This window comes from Anthonomus grandis, chromosome 17, assembly GCF_022605725.1.
Source record: "Anthonomus grandis grandis chromosome 17, icAntGran1.3, whole genome shotgun sequence".
Classification (NCBI taxonomy): domain Eukaryota; kingdom Metazoa; phylum Arthropoda; class Insecta; order Coleoptera; family Curculionidae; genus Anthonomus; species Anthonomus grandis.
In genome coordinates this window covers 16,086,341-16,105,755 of record NC_065562.1, presented here as the reverse complement: position 1 = coordinate 16,105,755, position 19,415 = coordinate 16,086,341, and the positions used below count along the sequence as shown (strand labels likewise).

General features: G+C 30.5%; 1 protein-coding gene across 1 annotated transcript; it reads right to left on the bottom strand.

The window, feature by feature from the left end:
* Positions 1-4,669: 4,669 nt before the first annotated feature.
* Positions 4,670-18,714, bottom strand: LOC126746453 (uncharacterized). The gene is made up of 4 exons (XM_050454715.1): positions 18,505-18,714; positions 12,523-12,618; positions 5,827-6,120; positions 4,670-5,750 (listed from the first exon to the last, which is right to left on the bottom strand). The coding sequence occupies exons 1-4, from the start codon at positions 18,593-18,595 to the stop codon at positions 5,617-5,619; spliced, it is 615 nt and encodes a 204-aa protein (XP_050310672.1). The 5' UTR covers positions 18,596-18,714; the 3' UTR covers positions 4,670-5,616.
* Positions 18,715-19,415: the final 701 nt, after the last annotated feature.

Genomic DNA, 19,415 nt, shown 5'->3' with positions numbered 1-19,415 from the left:
ACTACACATAAAGCTGTGAAAGAAAGTAATAATGGGGTTTATTTAGCATGAAATTCCTACAAAGATATTATAAAATGAGCCAAAAGATAAGAAGTATACGATTATTAAGTAGGTACTTTGTACCAAAATCTAAGCATAATAAGAACAAAACAATTATTTTATTATAAATAACATAAAGCAAAGAGACTGTATCAATAAAATAGACATAAATAATTAAAATTAAGCCATAGAACTTACAAACTAAGAGTTAGGGTTAAAAATAATAAAATTGAAGCTCTATATTTGCTTACAGGATTTACTTTTGGATCTATTTACAATCATAAGGGTTTTTTTTTAATAATTATGTAATAATGGATGAATGTAATATGGATGATTGAATAAATATGTAATAATAGATGGAGAATGGATCATAGTTACCTCATTTTGTAAAAAGTAAGGAGAACCTTATGAATCCTTAACTATTAGATAATGCAACAAATAAATAATTAACAAACCAACATTTCATGTTTCTCTTAAACGAAGATACAAACAAATACTTATAAAGATAAACATTAGAAACAAGTAGGTATATCAAATAAATACTTTACAAAATAATAAATGCTCTAGATTCAGTCAATTCTCGTGTATATTGTCTCTAAGAGATTTTATTTAAAGTGAAATTAACTGCATTTAATTAATTTCAGGCTTTACATAGCTATGTGAATGTGTTAAGTAAATTGAGGCGAATATTACTTTGTTATATTAAGAACTTTAAGACACACAGTTTGACTTCAAATTTACCAACTAAATTCACTTTAACTTAAGAAAAATATACGATAAATATCGGGTAAATGTGCCTGTTTTCGGCCGTTTAACGGTTTTTTGTCTTTAAAAATTGTGCAGCCCAACCGTCTTGACGAATATGTCAATCAAGTTTTGTTCTTGATGATATAACAGTATTTAGTAATTGCTTTTTTTCTTGGAAAATAAGTATAACTATGCCCAAAAATTTACAAATAACAGAAAAATACAAAATACGCACTTTTGCCGGTTTTCGGACACCCGGAATTGTTGTCGGCCAAAAAAGTTCTTATATTTTATAATAAAATATTATTTATACCTATTTATTAGAAAAAAAAAACGGTTTTGCTTAAATCTGTATATTATATTAATTAGATAATCTGATTATCAAAAATAGATTTTTCTTATTTAGATGCTTTAAAAGTAATAGCTAATTATTAAGGGATTTTTAACATTAACCAAGCATCAATATAAAAAATGTACACATTAAAACAGTAACAAAAATTAAATAAATAAAAGCAACAAATTATACCTTGAAATGTAGCAGGAACTAAAATTGTTATTCCATGAATTTTTGGTAAAAAAGGAACAAAAAAAATGAAGCTATAAAAGAGTGCAAGTAGAGAAACTAAGAGCAACAAAAACAAATATAATCTTTTGATGCTGCTTCAATGTACGTCATTCCAATAAACTCTGTGCATCGCAGGTGAAACCAATTTGTGCACTTATCACATCCAATGTTCTTTTCATCGTCTATTTCTGTGTCGCCTACTAAATCTTCATTACAAGTAATACATTTTGTTTTTTCCTTCCTTTCAGCCCCTTCGTGAGTGCTGTCTTGAACATTGTTTGCCTTTTTAACATTTCTTTTATTGTATCTTTGTCTGGCGGTCGTTCTAACATTGATTTTCTTTTTTTCTGTTAATCGAAGTTTTTGGGCGGACATTCTATTCTGTTTTCTTTTTTCAATTTCCTCTGCCTTTTTTCTTTCAACACTATCCTTTTCCTCGTAATGTCTTCTCTATGCTACAGACGAAATAGCGCTTGGTAATTTTTCATTGCTGCTGACTTTCTTTTTATATGTCACAGGTTCTGGATACATCAAATGACGAAGAAACGAGCCTTGATTTTAATCATGATATTGGTTAGTTTCTAAAAGGGATTCTTGTATTAATTCTTCACTAGATTGGTGTTGCAAAACTGTTTCCTTTTCAGCGTGAGACGTTGGTACTGTTTCAGGTGTTACCTCCCGGGACTCTACGTTTAAGTCGGCATCTAATACAAAAGTATATTAAATAACAATAAGAATAGTAATAGTAGCAAGCTTTTTACAAACCTGTTTTATTTTCATCATACAAAGTTGATGATGATGTTTCAGGTGTAATCTCCCAAGGTTCTACGTTAAGCTTAGTATCTAATAAGACAGAAAAAAGAATATAACGTAATAATACAAAAAGTAAGTAGCTTTTCACAAACCTGTGTCCTTTTCATTATGAAAGGAAGTTGATGAAAGTATCTTAGGTATCACCTGCTGATGAGACTCTATGTTGAACTCGGTATCTCTTTCCTCATCAGAAGTTTTTTCAGGCATGATATCCCTGGGTTTGACGTAGAACTCTTTATCTTTATCCCCTATGGGCATACAGATAATATTCTGTACAGGAATGATGTCAATATTATCCATGTTAACATATGTTCCAGTTATATTATCTGGAACGACGTCTGTAATGTGAGGAAGAGGGTCTTGTAATGTTTGTTGGTGAGTCACAACAATGTCATTCGGCAGGGTCACATCTGTTGAAGGAATACTTAGCTCTAGAATTTTAATCTCTTTCATAATTACATCAACGTTAATACCGTAACTAACTAATTTTTCGCGAATTGCTTCCAACACCTGTGTGGAACCTTTAATATTGTCGGAAGATAGTGATGGTTCTACTAAATCCTGTGTAGTTCTATCAGTATTGTGATTCTCCAAAGTGTTTCTTACATACTTCGTGTAATCAACATCAAGACATTCCTGAAACACTTGGCAGAAATTTAATTTTGTTATTGAAGAATTAATATTTTCCGGTCTATTTTGCCACTTTCTGATGTCATTTTGCTTACAGAATTCACTGAGAGCCATGGTCATATGGGATCGGTGACCATCTATAAAAAGGATGATAGGCTTTTTTACCTCATTTTCTAATAACCATTTGGAAAAGTCGTTTGCTATGTACTCATAAAACACGTCCGATTTCAGCCATCCTGAATCGGATCGACCCAATACCCAGTTTTTTGGCATAGTTTCTACTAACTGCCTGGGTGGCCTTAGGTAAGGGAATACTATTAAAGGCGGACAAAGATTCCCGATTGAACTGAAAACGATTAGTACCGAAAGGTTCTCTTTTTCTTGTCCTTTTTTAATTTGGTAGCGATTTTTCCAGCCTCTTGGTGCCAAGACTTTGCCGGTCTTGGAGCACATAGAAAAACCCGATTCGTCGCCGTTAAAAACACGACTTGGGTCGTCAAATATTTCTAAATAATTATGATCAGTTAAAAAATGCATTAGTTCTCTAAACCACAATCTTATGGATTCTTCAGTAATTACAGCTCTTGCTTTGTTTATTGATTCGGCTTCCCGCAATGAAATTTCTGGGTAACGCCTTAAAAAATTAGCATACCATCGTTCACGCAGGCTTGCCGTTTTTAAAAAGGTGTTGTTTTTTCAAATCCTTAATAATGCATTCGACGGTAGCCATGAGATCAGATTTTTTTATGGGAAAACCACATTTTGCCATAGTTAAAATCCATTCAAAAATTTTTTTTTCCACTGCGATAGATAGAAGTGGTTCCGGTCCAGTTTTTCTGGAAATTTTGGAAATTTTTCCTTTAAGATGATCTTGAATTGTACTTCTAGGAACTTCATATCGTCTACTTGCTTCCCTAACTTTTAAATTATTTTCGCGTATTTCGCGTAGAGCCATATTCAAGTTTTCTTCAGAATACTTAAAGAAACATCTTTTCTGTTTAACTACGCGACCTTCACGAACTTTCTTTTTATTTCCCGCTTTCTTGCCACTATTTGCCATCTGTAATAAAAGAATTGCTTACAAAAATTTAAAAGAATAGGCCCTTTAAACATTTTTTAGTACTTAATTCAACGATAAATATTGACTCGGCCGAAAACCGGATCATTATCGACCTGTTTTCGGCATGTCTTTTACCCAAGCATATATACATTTATATTATAGAAAAAAGGTGGCCGAGAACTGGCTATTAGTTTGAGATAATGCTACAAAATAATGTGTTAGAGAGAGCGATAGTCATAGCTGGAAAAAGTTTCAGCATTAGATAATATCTAAAGAAGATACTTATACTTGTTTGCTTAAATTCACGCACAATTTTTACTCGCCAATTTCGCGCTATTTTGAACTGTGACTAATAGTACTTTAAACATCCGCTAGGCTCTTACAAATATAATATAGGGCTGGGATGCTTAGTCGAAAACGAGTTTGTCAATACTAATATCTGAAATTAGCCTTATTTTTTGCAAATTTATTAAGAAATGGCCGAAAAATGGTTGTGGCCGGCTAACCGGCACAATCACCTTATATTTTCTTAATTTATTCCAATGATGGTAATATCAGATTCTCGGTAGCAATAAAGAGCATTTTTTAAAATAAAAAAAAACATCCATAATTCCCCCAACAACAACCCTTCTTTAAAAATATAATTCAATTTTATGACAACTTCTATTACATCAGATGACAAGGCATTACGAAACAATCGAGCGGATATAAACCGAGCATTTCACGTTATCAAGTTACGCGTTAATCGAGTTACTTGCATTAATAAGATTATTTTATAAAATGTACGGTTTTCGCATAAAATCGTAAAAATAGACTTTATTTCATCTTAAATCGTTTATTTTATAAAAATTGTACTATCCAAACATAACATTGTACAATAAATAAGAATTATATGGCCTTTGACAGTACACGTACAATTTCTTTTCGTGAAACTTTCATACAGTTTTCTGGCTCGGGCACACATACTAATACTATATAGAATCATATACAGGTATGGCCACAGTAAAATTTCTTATGTACCAAACAAGGAGGAGACTATGTCTGAAATTAACCTGTGGCCAAATATTCGTAAAGGACCAAGGTTTTGGTCCTTCGAGCTTATTAAATATCACAAATTAATTCAGCGGTAACTACTTTAATACTATTTACACGTAAATCACTGGCTTCGGTCAGTCTAAGATATTTTTAAAAGTTTACAATTCTGATTAGGCGGAAGCTCTTGGTAATTGAAAATCCACACGAAACTGTGGAAACATTTATGACTTTCTGTATCTAATTTTAGCTTGATTGCCATTTTTTTATCAAGTGTTTTTCCAAAATTGCCTCTTATCTTAGCCAAATAATATTAAAAAGGAGTGTTTTTACCATATACATATAAGGCTTAAGTAAATACTGACGCCTATAAGGAAAAGTATCCTGTTTTTAACGTTTGCGTAAGCATTTAGCATAATTAAGTATTTATAAAAGGAAAAATTTATATACGGGTGCACTCCAACTATTCGAAGTTTCCTTGTTCGCAGATTTTCAAATACCAACAAGCACTTCCAGACAATTACAAGCATATTTCCAAAATTACAATCGATATTGGACGAAACATCACAGTATTCCATAATAGTAAGCCGATCAATATTAGAACCATAAACTTCTTTCACTCAATCACTCCATACGGCCGCAATCACACTTAGGAACTGATAAAGTTTAAATGGAAAAAATCAGTTATTTTAAATCAGTCTCTGGCGCGTCCCGATTGGTCGGATTCGCGTCACGTGACCCTGCTCGCGCCGCTTATTGGTCCGTGATGCACCCGTGGCAGTTCGCTCAGTCTCGCTAGTTGAACGCTCGCGCAATGGTAGGAGGGAGGGTCGTCTTCTCTGCTCGCTTCTTTCATTATCGTACCTGAAAGAGAAACAGTTTCCTTTAGATTCTTTTTTTGAGTTGATAACGAAAATTCGAATTCCTCTTACTCACTTACCTAACGTATGCTCCGACACGACAAACACATCATATTTGCTCTTCTCTCCGCTACTGCACATCCCGAGCACCTCCTCGTATTTCGGTGGGGCGAAATTGTCGTAAGGAGGTGGAGGTGTGTCGTTGATCCTCTGTGAGGAGGTACCTCCCTGCGGGAGGGTCGTCCTCTGGCAGTTCCTTCGGGCATTTCTCCTGCAGCACCACTCGCTACACGAGACTATGAGGAAGAACAGGATTAGGCCGGTGAAGGAGGCTATGTACCATACCACCGACCAGGTGCTGGGTACTGATTGGTCTGCAATTAAAAACGAATTATTGAAGGTTTTTCTTTCGTACAGAGAGAACCGTTAATTGTATTGAAAATCTGGTTGGAATCCAGAAATGGAAAAGGGAACCATAACCCCTGATCCTAAAGAATAATAGCAACAAAGAGAGGCTAAGGGGGAATATTCCTTGGTTCAAAGAACTACCAAGGATCTATATTTTTTGAGCAGCTGATCCAGAAAGTCTACATCAGACTAGACAGTTTTCTCTTTCCTGGAATTTAGGAACTTCCATAGATTCTTATGAGAAACCTCAGGAATAGATGGACTTATAGAGGCTGGATAAGAAATCTTCCTGTGAGTGTAAATGAGGTTATTTCTTAGAATATTGAGTTAGTCCAAGGTGACTTTGCTTCACATGCTTTTCATATAAATTAGATCTTATTTACTGGACGTAATTTTCCGGATAATTTCTGACGTAAGAATGACGGCACCACTGTGTTTTAATTTTTTTTTTACGAAAACAAGTCACCCATAAACCCTTATCAGGTCATGTGTAAAAAAATACTTATTTAACTGCAAATCAATCAATTTTGTGATAATATGTTACTGCACTTAAATTTAATTAATACATATTTTGTTATTAATTATTAGAATTTTAAAAGCTTTTATATGTTTCAACGTTAAGTACACTATCCCATTAACATTATAATAAAAATGTGTCCGTTGATAGTAAATGTTAACTTATCATTAGACAACCCACATTACTATTGCAGAAAGCTTTAACATACGTCATTTGTCACATGTGTCATACATCATACGTCATTCAATTTAATTGTGACATATGCCTTCACCAAATTTTCAAGAGAGTGAGGTTCAGGCATACCACTTTGGCAGTGGTTACTGGGTGGCCCAAATGATGACGTCATACTGAAACTACCTATTTTGTACAATAAACCGAGCAAAATATATTTATAACAAAACTAGAAATGTACTAGAAACGTCCTCTTTGTTGCTGCAATATTTACCATACAGGAAAGTTTTAATTAAAATAATGGCGATATCTTATCGGTGCACAAATACGGCATCAGGCAGGTGGAAATCTATTTACCATGAAAGATAAATACAACTCGAGTTAAATAATTCATTAAATATATAAGGATTTTTGTTTCGAATGCATATGTTTAAGTAAATAAGTGATTGCGCTTATTTAGGTGAAATGACTTACGCAAAAGGGTGTGCCAGTGGTACATTTAAAGCTTTATAAAGGTCTGTTGAAAAATACGCAAATTGTACTAAAAACCACTTTAGTACCACCACCATACAGTTCCTGTTGTAATCGCACTTTGTACATTTAAATACAAGCGTATTAAAATATTGTTGGTGATGCATAAGTTATTAAAATTTTAGAATAGATATTAGGGAATAAACGTACAGTTTTTCCACTGGAAAAATTTGTACAAAACTTTCAATCATAAAATTCTGTACAATTAAATATGCACTGGTTTGTATTCAACTCATAATTTTCTTTTAGTACATTTTTAACATCAGGCATTAGAGATCATAAGTACAATTTTGTCGCCGAAAAAATATGTACTAAACAGGACTTGTACTAGGCCAGAGGCTACGCACCACCATACAATTCTTTCTATTATAATATTTTGTACAATTAAATAAAGACATATTAGAAAATTCTTGGTGATTCTTGGTTTTCAGTACAATTATAAAGTGTACTGAATTACGAGTACTAAAGTATTTTGAGTATTTCTTGAATTATGACCATTTTTTGGATTTCGCATTGAAAAAATTATCTTTCTCAAAAAACAGATTTCCCAACAATTTTAATTTTTTTTTCAAAAACGCTGACATAGGTGTCTAATGAAATTAATTAAGGAAGGTGTGTACAAATTTTCAAAACTGTACCTTGAGTGGTTTTTGACTTATGACAATTTTTTGGATTTTGCATTAAAGAAATCCTCTTCGGAAAAACGCAAAATAGGTGTATTTAGTACAATTTCACAAGCAGACATTAGAATAGGTATAATGGATTGATTATACGTACAATTTTGTCCAACGAAATATATGTACTTACTAGAAACAACCTGCCCATACAATTCATTCTATTATACCATTTTGTACAATTAAATAAAGATATGTTGGAAAACCTTTGATGATGCGTAGCCTCTGATAACGAACACGTTGTTTTCAGTACAATTTTAAAAATATACATTAGAATAGATATTGAGGAATATATGTACAATTATACTTTAATAAAAATATGTACTAAACACGACCTGTGAGTGGCCAAGTGGTACAACTGTACAATTAAATAAAGACATATCAGAAAACTCTTGGTAAAGCGCAACCTTTGACCATTTTCAGTACAATTTTAAAAATAGATATTACAGTACATAATACAAATTATATGTACAATTTTGTGCCAGTAAAACTTGTGCGTGGCCAGAGACTAGACAACACAATACAATTTTTCCATTACATAATTTTGTACAAATAAATTAAGATATTAGAAAATTCTTGGTTTTCAGTACAATTTTAAAGTGTACTACTGTGTTAAAGTATTTTGAGTATTTTTTTAGTTGTGACCGTTTATTTGGATTTTTCATTGAAAAAACGCTCAAATAAAATTTAATAAAATAATGGAGGAATGTTTGTACAAATTTTTTGAGTTATGTATGAGTGCTTTTATAAGTTGTTCAGTACAATTTTAAAAATAAAAATTCTAGTAGGTACATATTAGGAAATATATGTACAATTTTGTTTCAGCAATAATATATATACTAGGAACGACCTGTGCGTGGTCAAAGGTTACCTCAAGGCTACGATTAGAGTACAATTAAATATAGTCGTACAATTTTTTTTAAAAGTTAGTCTAATAAAAAAAAGGTACTTTAAAGTATAAGCCTATTTTGGTTTATTGTACATGTTTAAATATATGTCTCAAGCCTCAAAAAAGGCACGAATATTTCTTCTTCGTCTTATCCATTGTCATTGACATGAGGTCGTCCTTCTCTTATACCCATTAAGTTTCTTGATTATCGTTTAAGATACAAATAATTGGAACCCAAGATATTTACTTGCCAATAATAGACACATTAACTTGTTTCTTACAGGCACTACTGAACTAAAAATTCCAATTTCTTGACTTCTAGTGAATGGAATTAAGTAATTTTTTCAATAGAAACTAAAATAGTCTTCATAGTAGTTCATACATTAACTATTGTTAAATTTTGACTACTACAACCCAAGATATTCACTTGCCAATAATAGACAAATTAATTTGTTTCTTACAGGCACTCCTGGACTAAAAATTTGTATTTCTTGACTTCTAGTGAATGGAATTAAGTAATTTTTTCAATAGAAACTAAAATAGTCTTCATAGTAGTTCATAAGTTTATTGCTCCTAAATTTTGACTACTACAATCCAAGATATTCACTTGCCAATAAGAGACAAATTCAATTTTTTTTACAGGCACTCCTGGACTAAAAAATTCCAATTTCTTCACTTCTACTAAATGGATTTTAGTAATTTTTTCAATAAAGACTAAAATAACCTTCAGAGTAGTCAATAAAGCATGAATTGTTAAATTTCGAGTACTAGAACCCAAGATATTTACTTGCCAATAATAGACAAATTAACTTGTTTCTTACAGGCACTCCTGGACTAAAAAATTGAATTTCTTGACTTCTAGTGAATGGATTTAAGTAATTTTTTCAATAGAAACTAAAATAGTCTTCATAGTAGCTCATAAGTTTATTGCTGCTAAATTTTGACTGCTATAATCCAAGATATTCACTTGCCAATAAGAGACAAATTCAATTTTTTTTACAGGCACTCCTGGACTAAAAAATTGAATTTCTTGACTTCTAGTGAATGGATTTAAGTAATTTTTTCAATAGAAACTAAAATAGTCTTCATAGTAGCTCATAAGTTTATTGCTGCTAAATTTTGACTGCTATAATCCAAGATATTCACTTGCCAATAAGAGACAAATTCAATTTTTTTTACAGGCACTCCTGGACTAAAAATTCAAATTTCTTCACTTCTACTAAATAGATTTAAGTAATTTTTTCAACAAAGACTAAAATAGTCTCTAGAGTAGCCGATAAATCATGAGTTGTTAAATTCTGATTATTATAACCCAAGATATTCACTTGCCAATAGTAGACAAATTAATTTGTTTCTCACAGGCACTCCTGGATTAAAAATTTGAATTTCTTGACTTCTAGTGAATGAATTTAAGTAATTTTTTCAATATAAATTAAAATAGTCTCCAGAGTAGTTCATAAATCAACTATTGTTAAATTTTGACTACTACAACCCAAGATATTCACTTGCCAATAAGAGACAAATTCAATTTTTTTTACAGGCACTCCTGGACTAAAAAATTCAATTTCTTCACTTCTACTAAATGGATTTTAGTAATTTTTTCAATAAAGACTAAAATAACCTTCAGAGTAGTCAATAAATCAATAATTGTTAAATTTCGAGTACTAAAACCCAAGATATTCACTTGCCAATAATAGACAAATTAATTTGTTTCTTACAGGCACTCCTGGACTAAAAATTGCAATTTCACTTTCTTTGCACTTGAAATTTCAATTTTTTTTTCTTAAGTTTTTTGAAAAATCGCTGAAATTGAATTACAATGGTTTTATGAGAAAAATCTATGTTTTAACATCAGATCTCTAACTTTCTTAATGCTAGAGAAATGAGCATTTTCTCTTTTTGAAATTTAAATTTTTTTTCTTGGATTTTTCAACGTCTTTGACTGTTATTTCAATTTCAATTATTTTATGAGTAGAATATAGGTTTCAATTTTCAGGTGTCAAATGAGAATTTTTTTTACGTACATTTTTCAACTTCCAAGGCTGATATTTCATTCATTTTAAATGCTGAAATAGGTGTCTTATGATTGTTTTAGAAACTTTCTTTTAACTCTCTTTCTTTGAGTTGTTTTAGGGCTTATCACCATAATGAAGAGATTTGTCCAATTAAATAAACACAAACATTTAAATTTTTAGGATGGTTAAAAGAACAAAGCATCTCTATTGAAACGAGACAAAATCCCAGCCATTGACAGACATCCCAGGGAAAAAATCACTAGGAATGTTCTTTAAGTTGTTTTTGAATTTTATAAATAATATATAAGTGTATTTTTAAGCGTTTCATTAGGTAATTTAGGAGTCTTTTACTTCTCAGGCATTTTCCAGGTTTCTCAAGTAACTTTTTCTGTTTTTCTTATTTCCTCTGGATTGTTGAATTACCTTTTTTGAGTTCTTGGGCATTTTAAGTCGTTATTTATTTATTCCAATTATTTCAAGTCATTATAACTGTCAGGGCAAATGAAATCATGATTTATTTCTTACAATGATTTAATGTCATTTCTTACCAATATCAGGCCTTTAAAGCCAATTTCCAGCCTATTCCGGGCAATGGAAGTAATTGCTTAATGTCTTTCTAAGTATTGGAATAATTTTTCAATTTATTCCAGTCATTTCAATTGTTTTCAAGGCAAATGAAACTATGGTTTATTTGTTTCGGGACATTGACTTCATTTCTTACATATTCCACGCCTTTTAAGGCATTTTCCAGTTTGTTTTAGGCATTGTATTTCCAATATTTATTACAGTTTTTTTATATTTTCATATAAAAAATGAACGCTAAACGGTGCTGAAATGACTAAAATGTTCAAATCGTTTTCTGGATTAATAATTTAAAAACTGCTCATACTATTTTGCCAAAATTTGATGCATTGGCATAACTTTATGGGGCAAAAGAACCCTATAATATTATAATTACAAGACATCGGCGCAGAACCTGGATTATTTAATAATTGTTTGTTTAGGATTTATATGTACTTTAACGGAACAACCAATTAGACTCACTAATAGTTTTTTCAAGTAATTTGTATAATAGAAATACGAAACTCAATCGAATGAACAAAAAAAAAAATTCAAGTCTTACAGTATACGTGTAGGTTCTAAGGCTTGATGATGCCCTGCTTATACACGTGCGAAACACGTGTAGCCAATAAAATTTGCATATGAGACCGTGACTTTGTTTTTTGTTTGTTTGTTTACGTGAGGATTAAGTGATTGAAATGAATAAAAATAAATGAGTGAAATAATGCATCAACTGGCTCAATAACTATTAAATTTTGTACAATTTCATGAAAATACGTTAGAGCAGTCTTGATGATGATGCGATAACTTGTTTTTAGTACAACTTTTAAATAATATTGAAGTGGGTATTAGGAAATACGGGTACATCATTCACCCAATAAAAAAATGTACAATTAACTTAACTTTAAGTTAATTGTACACTTAATTGTTTACTTAACTGGTACCACGCAGTATTTTAAAAATTGTACAAATACATTTTCCTATAAAAAAGATGCAAATACAGTACTCACCAGTATCATAAGAATCCGTGTATTCCACATAATACTTTTCATAGTTATCGTGACCAGTGGTCTCAGTTACTGCGGACGTCTGTAAACTCTCAGAATCTACAACCAAAAAAAAAATAAAAATTAAAATTTACTTAAAATTGGCTTTTTTGTATTGATAAACTTTGACCCTATAAAAACCTATTTATATACTAATAACGTAATTACGTGGTTTTTTAATGCGCCAACAATAACTAGCCAGTTAACCTTCCGTGCGAAACAAATTAACTTGTTACATACACGATTTATGGTTAAAACATCTCACAAAAGTCCCATGGGGGAGAGTTATAGTACGTTAATTATATGACACAATAAACTCTTTAGGACGTAACTTTGGTACATATAATCGTTCTGTAATAAATGGTAAATAATGTTGTTTATGAGCAACATTACCATAGGGTTCAACCAAAACGACCTTCTTGTCCAATTATTCGACTTCTTGATTTAATTCTTTATTACCTTTAATAATAATAAATTGGTTTACGTCATAAATGTATCGGGACCAATAAAAGTTAAATTATAGGGGCACGTCACTGGTTCGTGACTATTTTTGTTTAACTTTTTGAAAAAATAAATAAAAAAATCACAGATTTATGACATATATTGTAAAACCGATTTGATTTTATGGCCAAATAAAATATTAATGGGGGTTTTTTGAAATAAAGCAAAACAGTTTTATTGGGTGGGAATTTTTTTTTTAAGGTTCGACACCTTTAAAGTGGATTAAAGGATGAACAAAAACATTTTTTCAAGGTCCTTGATCGTTATTATTATTACTGCTATAGTACCTTAAAATATAATAATATCTAACAAGGAAATCAGAATTTTCTTAAGTGGTTTACTTAATCTCAGGTTAACGTGTTCATATCGTTTACACAATCTCATGTAAGTAAGAAAGGAAGTGCTTGATATTGTCAAAGCGTTTCATAATAGATATTTTTTATTAGAAGAAAGACAAGAATAAACTAGGAATAAAAGAAACACAGGGAAAAATCCTGATGTGTCCCTGTTCTTTTTTAATATAAAAAGGATCATAAAAGAAGAAGGAACGAGATATTGGAAAGTATAGAGCTAAAAAAGAAGGAAAAATTAAATTGTCAATATTAATTTTTCAATTTTTTTAATTATGCAAATGTGTATCTAAATTGGCCAATTTTTCCAGACACGACAATTTTCCCAAAATTTAAAACGTCGTCATTTTTAATTTTAATTTTTTTTTCAAGGTATCACTTTACAAGTTTAACATTTGAAAAAAGGATCCTCGGAAAACGAGAAAAATTAAGAAATTTATTCCAGGTCTACCTTGAAGAGACAAATTAGAATTTTGTAAAAAGGTGTTATAGGGAATAGCAGATTTCACTCTGAGGTCAAATTATTGGAAGAAGATGGAGCCAAAACGGACCATTAAGAATTCCTTTATCAAAATTTAAGAGTTTTACCTATTTTTAATAACTGTGGAAATGAAAATTATGAAAAAAATCTTTTAATACGTGTGCAATCAAATATAGTCATTTTTGCATTAAATGGTTAGTTTTTTCTTTCCTTGTAGCGCAGCCCTTTTTTTCTTAAATTACTTTAACACTTTGAGGAAAAACTTGAGAGACTATAAATAAAACAAACGTTTAACCTGTTTAAAAACGTCATTGTTCCATCAGCAAGCAAATTATAAATTTCAATGCATTTCACGATAAATCTCCTGACTCACGTGTTTTTTTTTCTACGATCTTCGTAATGTGTAATTTAAAACGATACGTATCAAGTTAATCCCGTTATTTTGCACTTTAAGCAAGTGCTACAAGAAAATATTTACCATAATAATTATAACATAATTTTCCGGATTTAAGTTGAATTTTTTTTTTGAGAAAAACATGTTGATATTAAATTAAGTCGAGTGGCTGGATAACTCAGAATTATTCTATAAATAACAATAGCATCAATATTATATCTATAAGTATTTATAGGTGTATTTTATTATGTTATGCAATACAGTTTTAGGTCCGAAAGGTTGCACGAGAATCATCCGGAGAAAATCATGTGAGTCAGGAGATTTATCGTTAATAATGAATTTAAGTTTACAATGCGAGTATTTTAATGATTTTACTATAATATAGCAGAAAAAATCCCCGTATAACAGGAAATAAATAAGCATTTATTTATAGAATATATGCCTTGAGTTGAATCATTTTTGTCGTTAAAAAGATTTTTACTGCGGCCCTAATAATTTTTACCAAAGGTGTTTTAGGGATATGCATATGAAATATTCCAGGAATGTTCTGGATAATTCCAGGCAATTTTAAGAAGACTTACAGGTGAGGTTTTCCATGCTGGCAAGAAAATTGAAAAAATTCAATTAAAAAAATTAAAGTTCCGAATTTTTTAAAATAATTTCTGATATTTATGAGTCATTTACACAGAAAAGAACTATAAATTAAAGATAAATACCCATTTTAAATTTTTCAAAATTTGCAAATTTTAGGTTCTTTTTTGGAATTTTTTTCTTGCTTTGCTTGAGTCAATTGTCTTATTTTTATATTTAATTATTTTGATTTTTTTCGCCATTTTTAGTTTTTTTTCAATTAAAAATGTAGATAAAAAATCGACACATGTTCATCATTTCACACCTAAAAAACGTAAACATTAGCGAATAAAATAACGGGGTTTCGGGGGTATAATTTGAAAAATTGAGTTCTTATTATTTGACAGTATTTTAGGGTTATATATGTTTTTTTATTAAAAGCGATAAGTTTGTATTTAAACGTAACGTAGACAATATAAGCCTGTTTCTTCTTTTAGGGTTAAAAAATTATTTTATTAGACGAAACATCGCTTTTGATCCTTTTTAATTCCTAATTTGTCAAGCAAATAAATAAATTATTTTGATTTTTAGGCACATCATCCTAAATGAGCAACTTTTCATTAAAAAATACAGAGTTTTGCCCATAAATTAGCATTCGGGAGGCCCCCGTAACTAATTCTTACGTTTTTTAGGTGTGAAATGGATATTCTGATGAAAATGTGTCGATTTTTAACAAAAAATCAAACTTTCCTGGTTCTTTACGACAAGAGTATGTATAGTAGAAAATGTTCTTTTTTTTTTCACGAATCTTTAACAATATTTTGAATTTGTCAAGTTTTCAAACTTAATCTCTAACTTACTGAAAGGAAAGAGAAAGCTTCAACTGCCTGGAATAGTCACTTGAGTTCCAAATGGTTAAATCAACTTTTCCAAGCAGTTGAGGCAATTTTAAAGCAATTTAAGTAATTTGTTGTTTAAGTCCAGGCCATTGGACGTCATTTTCTAACCCTCCTAAACAGTTAAACATAACAATTTTTCCAGGGAATTGCTTGGAAGAAGCTTGAACCGCCTGGAATTGTTACTTGAGTGCCAAATGGTTAAATCGACTTTTACAAGCAGTTGAAGCAATTTTTTGTTACGTCCATGCTATTGAAAGTCATTTTTCAACATTTCTGAATAGTTGAATACAACAATTTTTTCCAGGGAATTGCTTGGAAGAAGCTTCAACTGCCGGGAATAGTCATTTGAGTTCCAAATGGTTTAAGCAACCTTTTCAGGCATTTGAGGCAGCTTTGAAGTCATTTTTTGTTACGTCCAGGCTATTGAAAGTCATTTTCCAACATTTCTAAATAGTCAAATACAACAATTTTTTCCAGGGAATTGCTTGGAAGAAGCTTGAACTGCCGGGAATAGTCATTTGAGTTCCAAATGGTTCAAGCAACCTTTTCAGGCATTTGAGGCACCTTTGAAGTCATTTTTTGTTACGTCCAGGCTATTGAAAGTCACTTTTCAACATTTTTAAATAGTTGAATACAATAATTTCTTCCAGGGAATTGCTTGAAAGAAGCTTGAACTGCCTGGAATTGTTATTTGAGTTTCAAATAATTAAATCACCTTTTTCCGGTAATTCTGAAGTAATTTAAGTAAATTTGTGTATGTTCTGGCTATTGGGAATGATTTTCTAACCCTTCCAGACGGTTTAAAAAGACAATTTCTTCCAGGGAATTGCTTGCAAGAAATTGTCGTTTTAAAAAGATAAAACTCAAAAAAAAACTGAAAAAATATACAAATTTAAAAAAAAATATAAAAGGTTTTATATTGAGTTTTTTAAAAAATGCAACAATTCTTCACAATTCGAGGCAGTTGAGGTCATTTTTTGAAGTCGATTTGGAGACCTCCGTGTATGGCATAATTTGAAAAAACTCCGTATAAAGGGCAGAATTTAGCGTTAATTTCTCTACAGAAACCCCAAAAACTGCCAATTCTTCCTTTCAAGAGAGGAAAAAGTCCTTGAAAGGTATTTAGAATTATGTCAACTGCCTGGATGTAATGGATAATTACGTAACTTGACTGAGAATTATTTTTCCAGCCAGTGCAGGTAACTTTACAATTCTGGAAAAAAAAAACGATTTTTCCAGGCAGTTGAGGCCACTTTTAATAATAATAATAAATAGATTTATTTATTTATATTATATTTATGAAAAAATTGAAAAAAAAACGATGTTTTCCTATTTTCTACTACAATTCGTTTTCTAATTTTGCTGTAAAATGCAGTTCTTCTCACAAAAATACGTTAATTTTAATCTTGGAACTGTATTTACAATTTTAAACTTATTTATCTTTACCATTTTTAATCTAGGTTAGTTTTTCAATTTTTAATGTTTAATTTTTCGTGCTTGTCAAGGTTTTTGGATTTTTTTCTCCTTGCAACCTTATGTATTTCATAATTTGTATATTTTATTTACTTTTTTTGATACCTGTTTATTGTATGTAGCTATAATGCTAAATAAACGATATAACAATATATATTATTATATTTACTACAGAGAAAAGGTAACGATTTTTTCATTTTTTTTGTTCTTAGACAGAATTTCCACTACAGTTTATTTCGGTCTTAATTACCGTGAAATTATAATTTTATTTATCTGTTAGTATATTAAATAACAATTAAAATTCTTCTTATTCTTTTCCACAATTCTCATATCTTTTTTCCATTTTTTACAAATTTTTAACAATTAAAAAAATAGCTAAAAACGGAAAAAAAAAATAAAGAAACTCAAATCCAAAAAGAACACAAGTAAAAATTAAAAAAAAAATTGAAAAAATATGCAAATTTAAAAACATAAAAATATTAAGTATTTTTATTTAGTTTTTTAGGTATAACCGTTTTTTAAATTAGAGTCCTTTTCTGTGTTAATGACTCTGATTGTATATTATTAACCTGGACATAATCCAAAATATTCTGAAAAAATTTACTTTTTTATTTAAATTTATTTACAGTCCTTTAGGATTATATATGTCTTCCCGTTAAAAGGGACAAGTTGGTATTTCAGTTTAATTTAGACAATATTAGTCTTTTTTTAGGGATAAAGCATTATTTTAGTAAAGGAAAGTTCGTTTTTGACTCTTTTTATTGCCTTATTTGTCGAACAAATAAACAAACTATTTTAGGTACGTTATCGTTATATTAAGGAATTTTTCATTTAAAAAATACACAGTTTTGCCCATAAATCAGGATACAAGGGATCCCGTTTAACCCGTTATTTTATTCAGTATGTACATGCAAAGAGTTCTATCTTATTACGTTTTTTAGGTGTGAGGGATAATCTGATGAAAAAGTGTCGATTTTCTAGCGAAATTTTAAATTTCCACCACTATTTATTTCGGTTTTAATTCCCGTGTAATATAATTTTTTTACCTGTTAAATTCTAAATAATAATTCAAATTCTTCTCGTTCTTTACTACAGGTATAAGTAATAAAGTCCCCATTTATTTCCTAAGTCATCAAACAAATAAGTAAATTATTTTGACTTTTAGGTACATCATCGTTATAAAAAGATACAAAATTTTGCCCTTAAAAGAGACCTTCCTCTAACCTCTTTTTAATGCCCAATTTTTTACTCAAAAATTAAAAAAAAAAACACACTAACCTGTACTCTGTAAACTATAGGCATAACCTTTCAAAAACTGAGTAAAAACCACCGTGGTGGCTACACCACCAAAACGCACTAAATCAAACATGTTTTTCGATTTTTCGAAAAAACTTAACTCGTCGTATAACCCTTGCGGACCGACCGGTAAATTCTGACCGACTGAACACTTACTTAGCGCTAAATTAGCGGCAAAAACGAGCGATCCTCTTGTTTTATTTCGCTCTATCTTACCGAGCGGTATGGTGCTGTTTCACTCTTTTTTTTTTGTAATTATCAACTTTGTCTCGGTTTTGAGTTTCGTTTCGATAAACATTCGCGCAATTCGCGAGTTATCGCTCGCGCGATAATTGGGTGTAAGATACCCCCTGTTCCAGGTACTTACTTACTCGAGGTGGTACAATTTAAGTTTCATTATCGCCTCAGTGTCAATAGTATGTAGGGTTATTGGTCTAGTTAATAAAAACGTTTAAATTTATGGTTTTTTTTTGAGTGATTTGTTCGAGAAAATTGATTAGAAAATGGTCGTTTTAGCATAAGGAAATGTGGTTTTCCAGGTGGGAAAAGTGAAGAAAAACCAAAGGTTTTGTTGAGTGAAAGAGAACGGGTGTAAATTGAAGGAACATTTCAACTTTTGATATGTATCTTTAGAGAAAATTAAAATAAATTTGTTTTTTAAAGGTGTTTAGATTTTGGCAAAAAATCCGCTTTTTTTATAAGTTTTATTCCAATACCTTTTCAGTCTTTGAGGATAGATTGAAATCACCATTTTATATAAGCTTTTTTAAATTTAAAATTAATTTCCGAGTCAAGAAATGAATTACAGGAATGATTTACTGGAAATTGATTCCTTACCTAAGAAATTTAAAAAAGGAAAATACGCGTACTAATTTTCCACTTTGATAGGAATT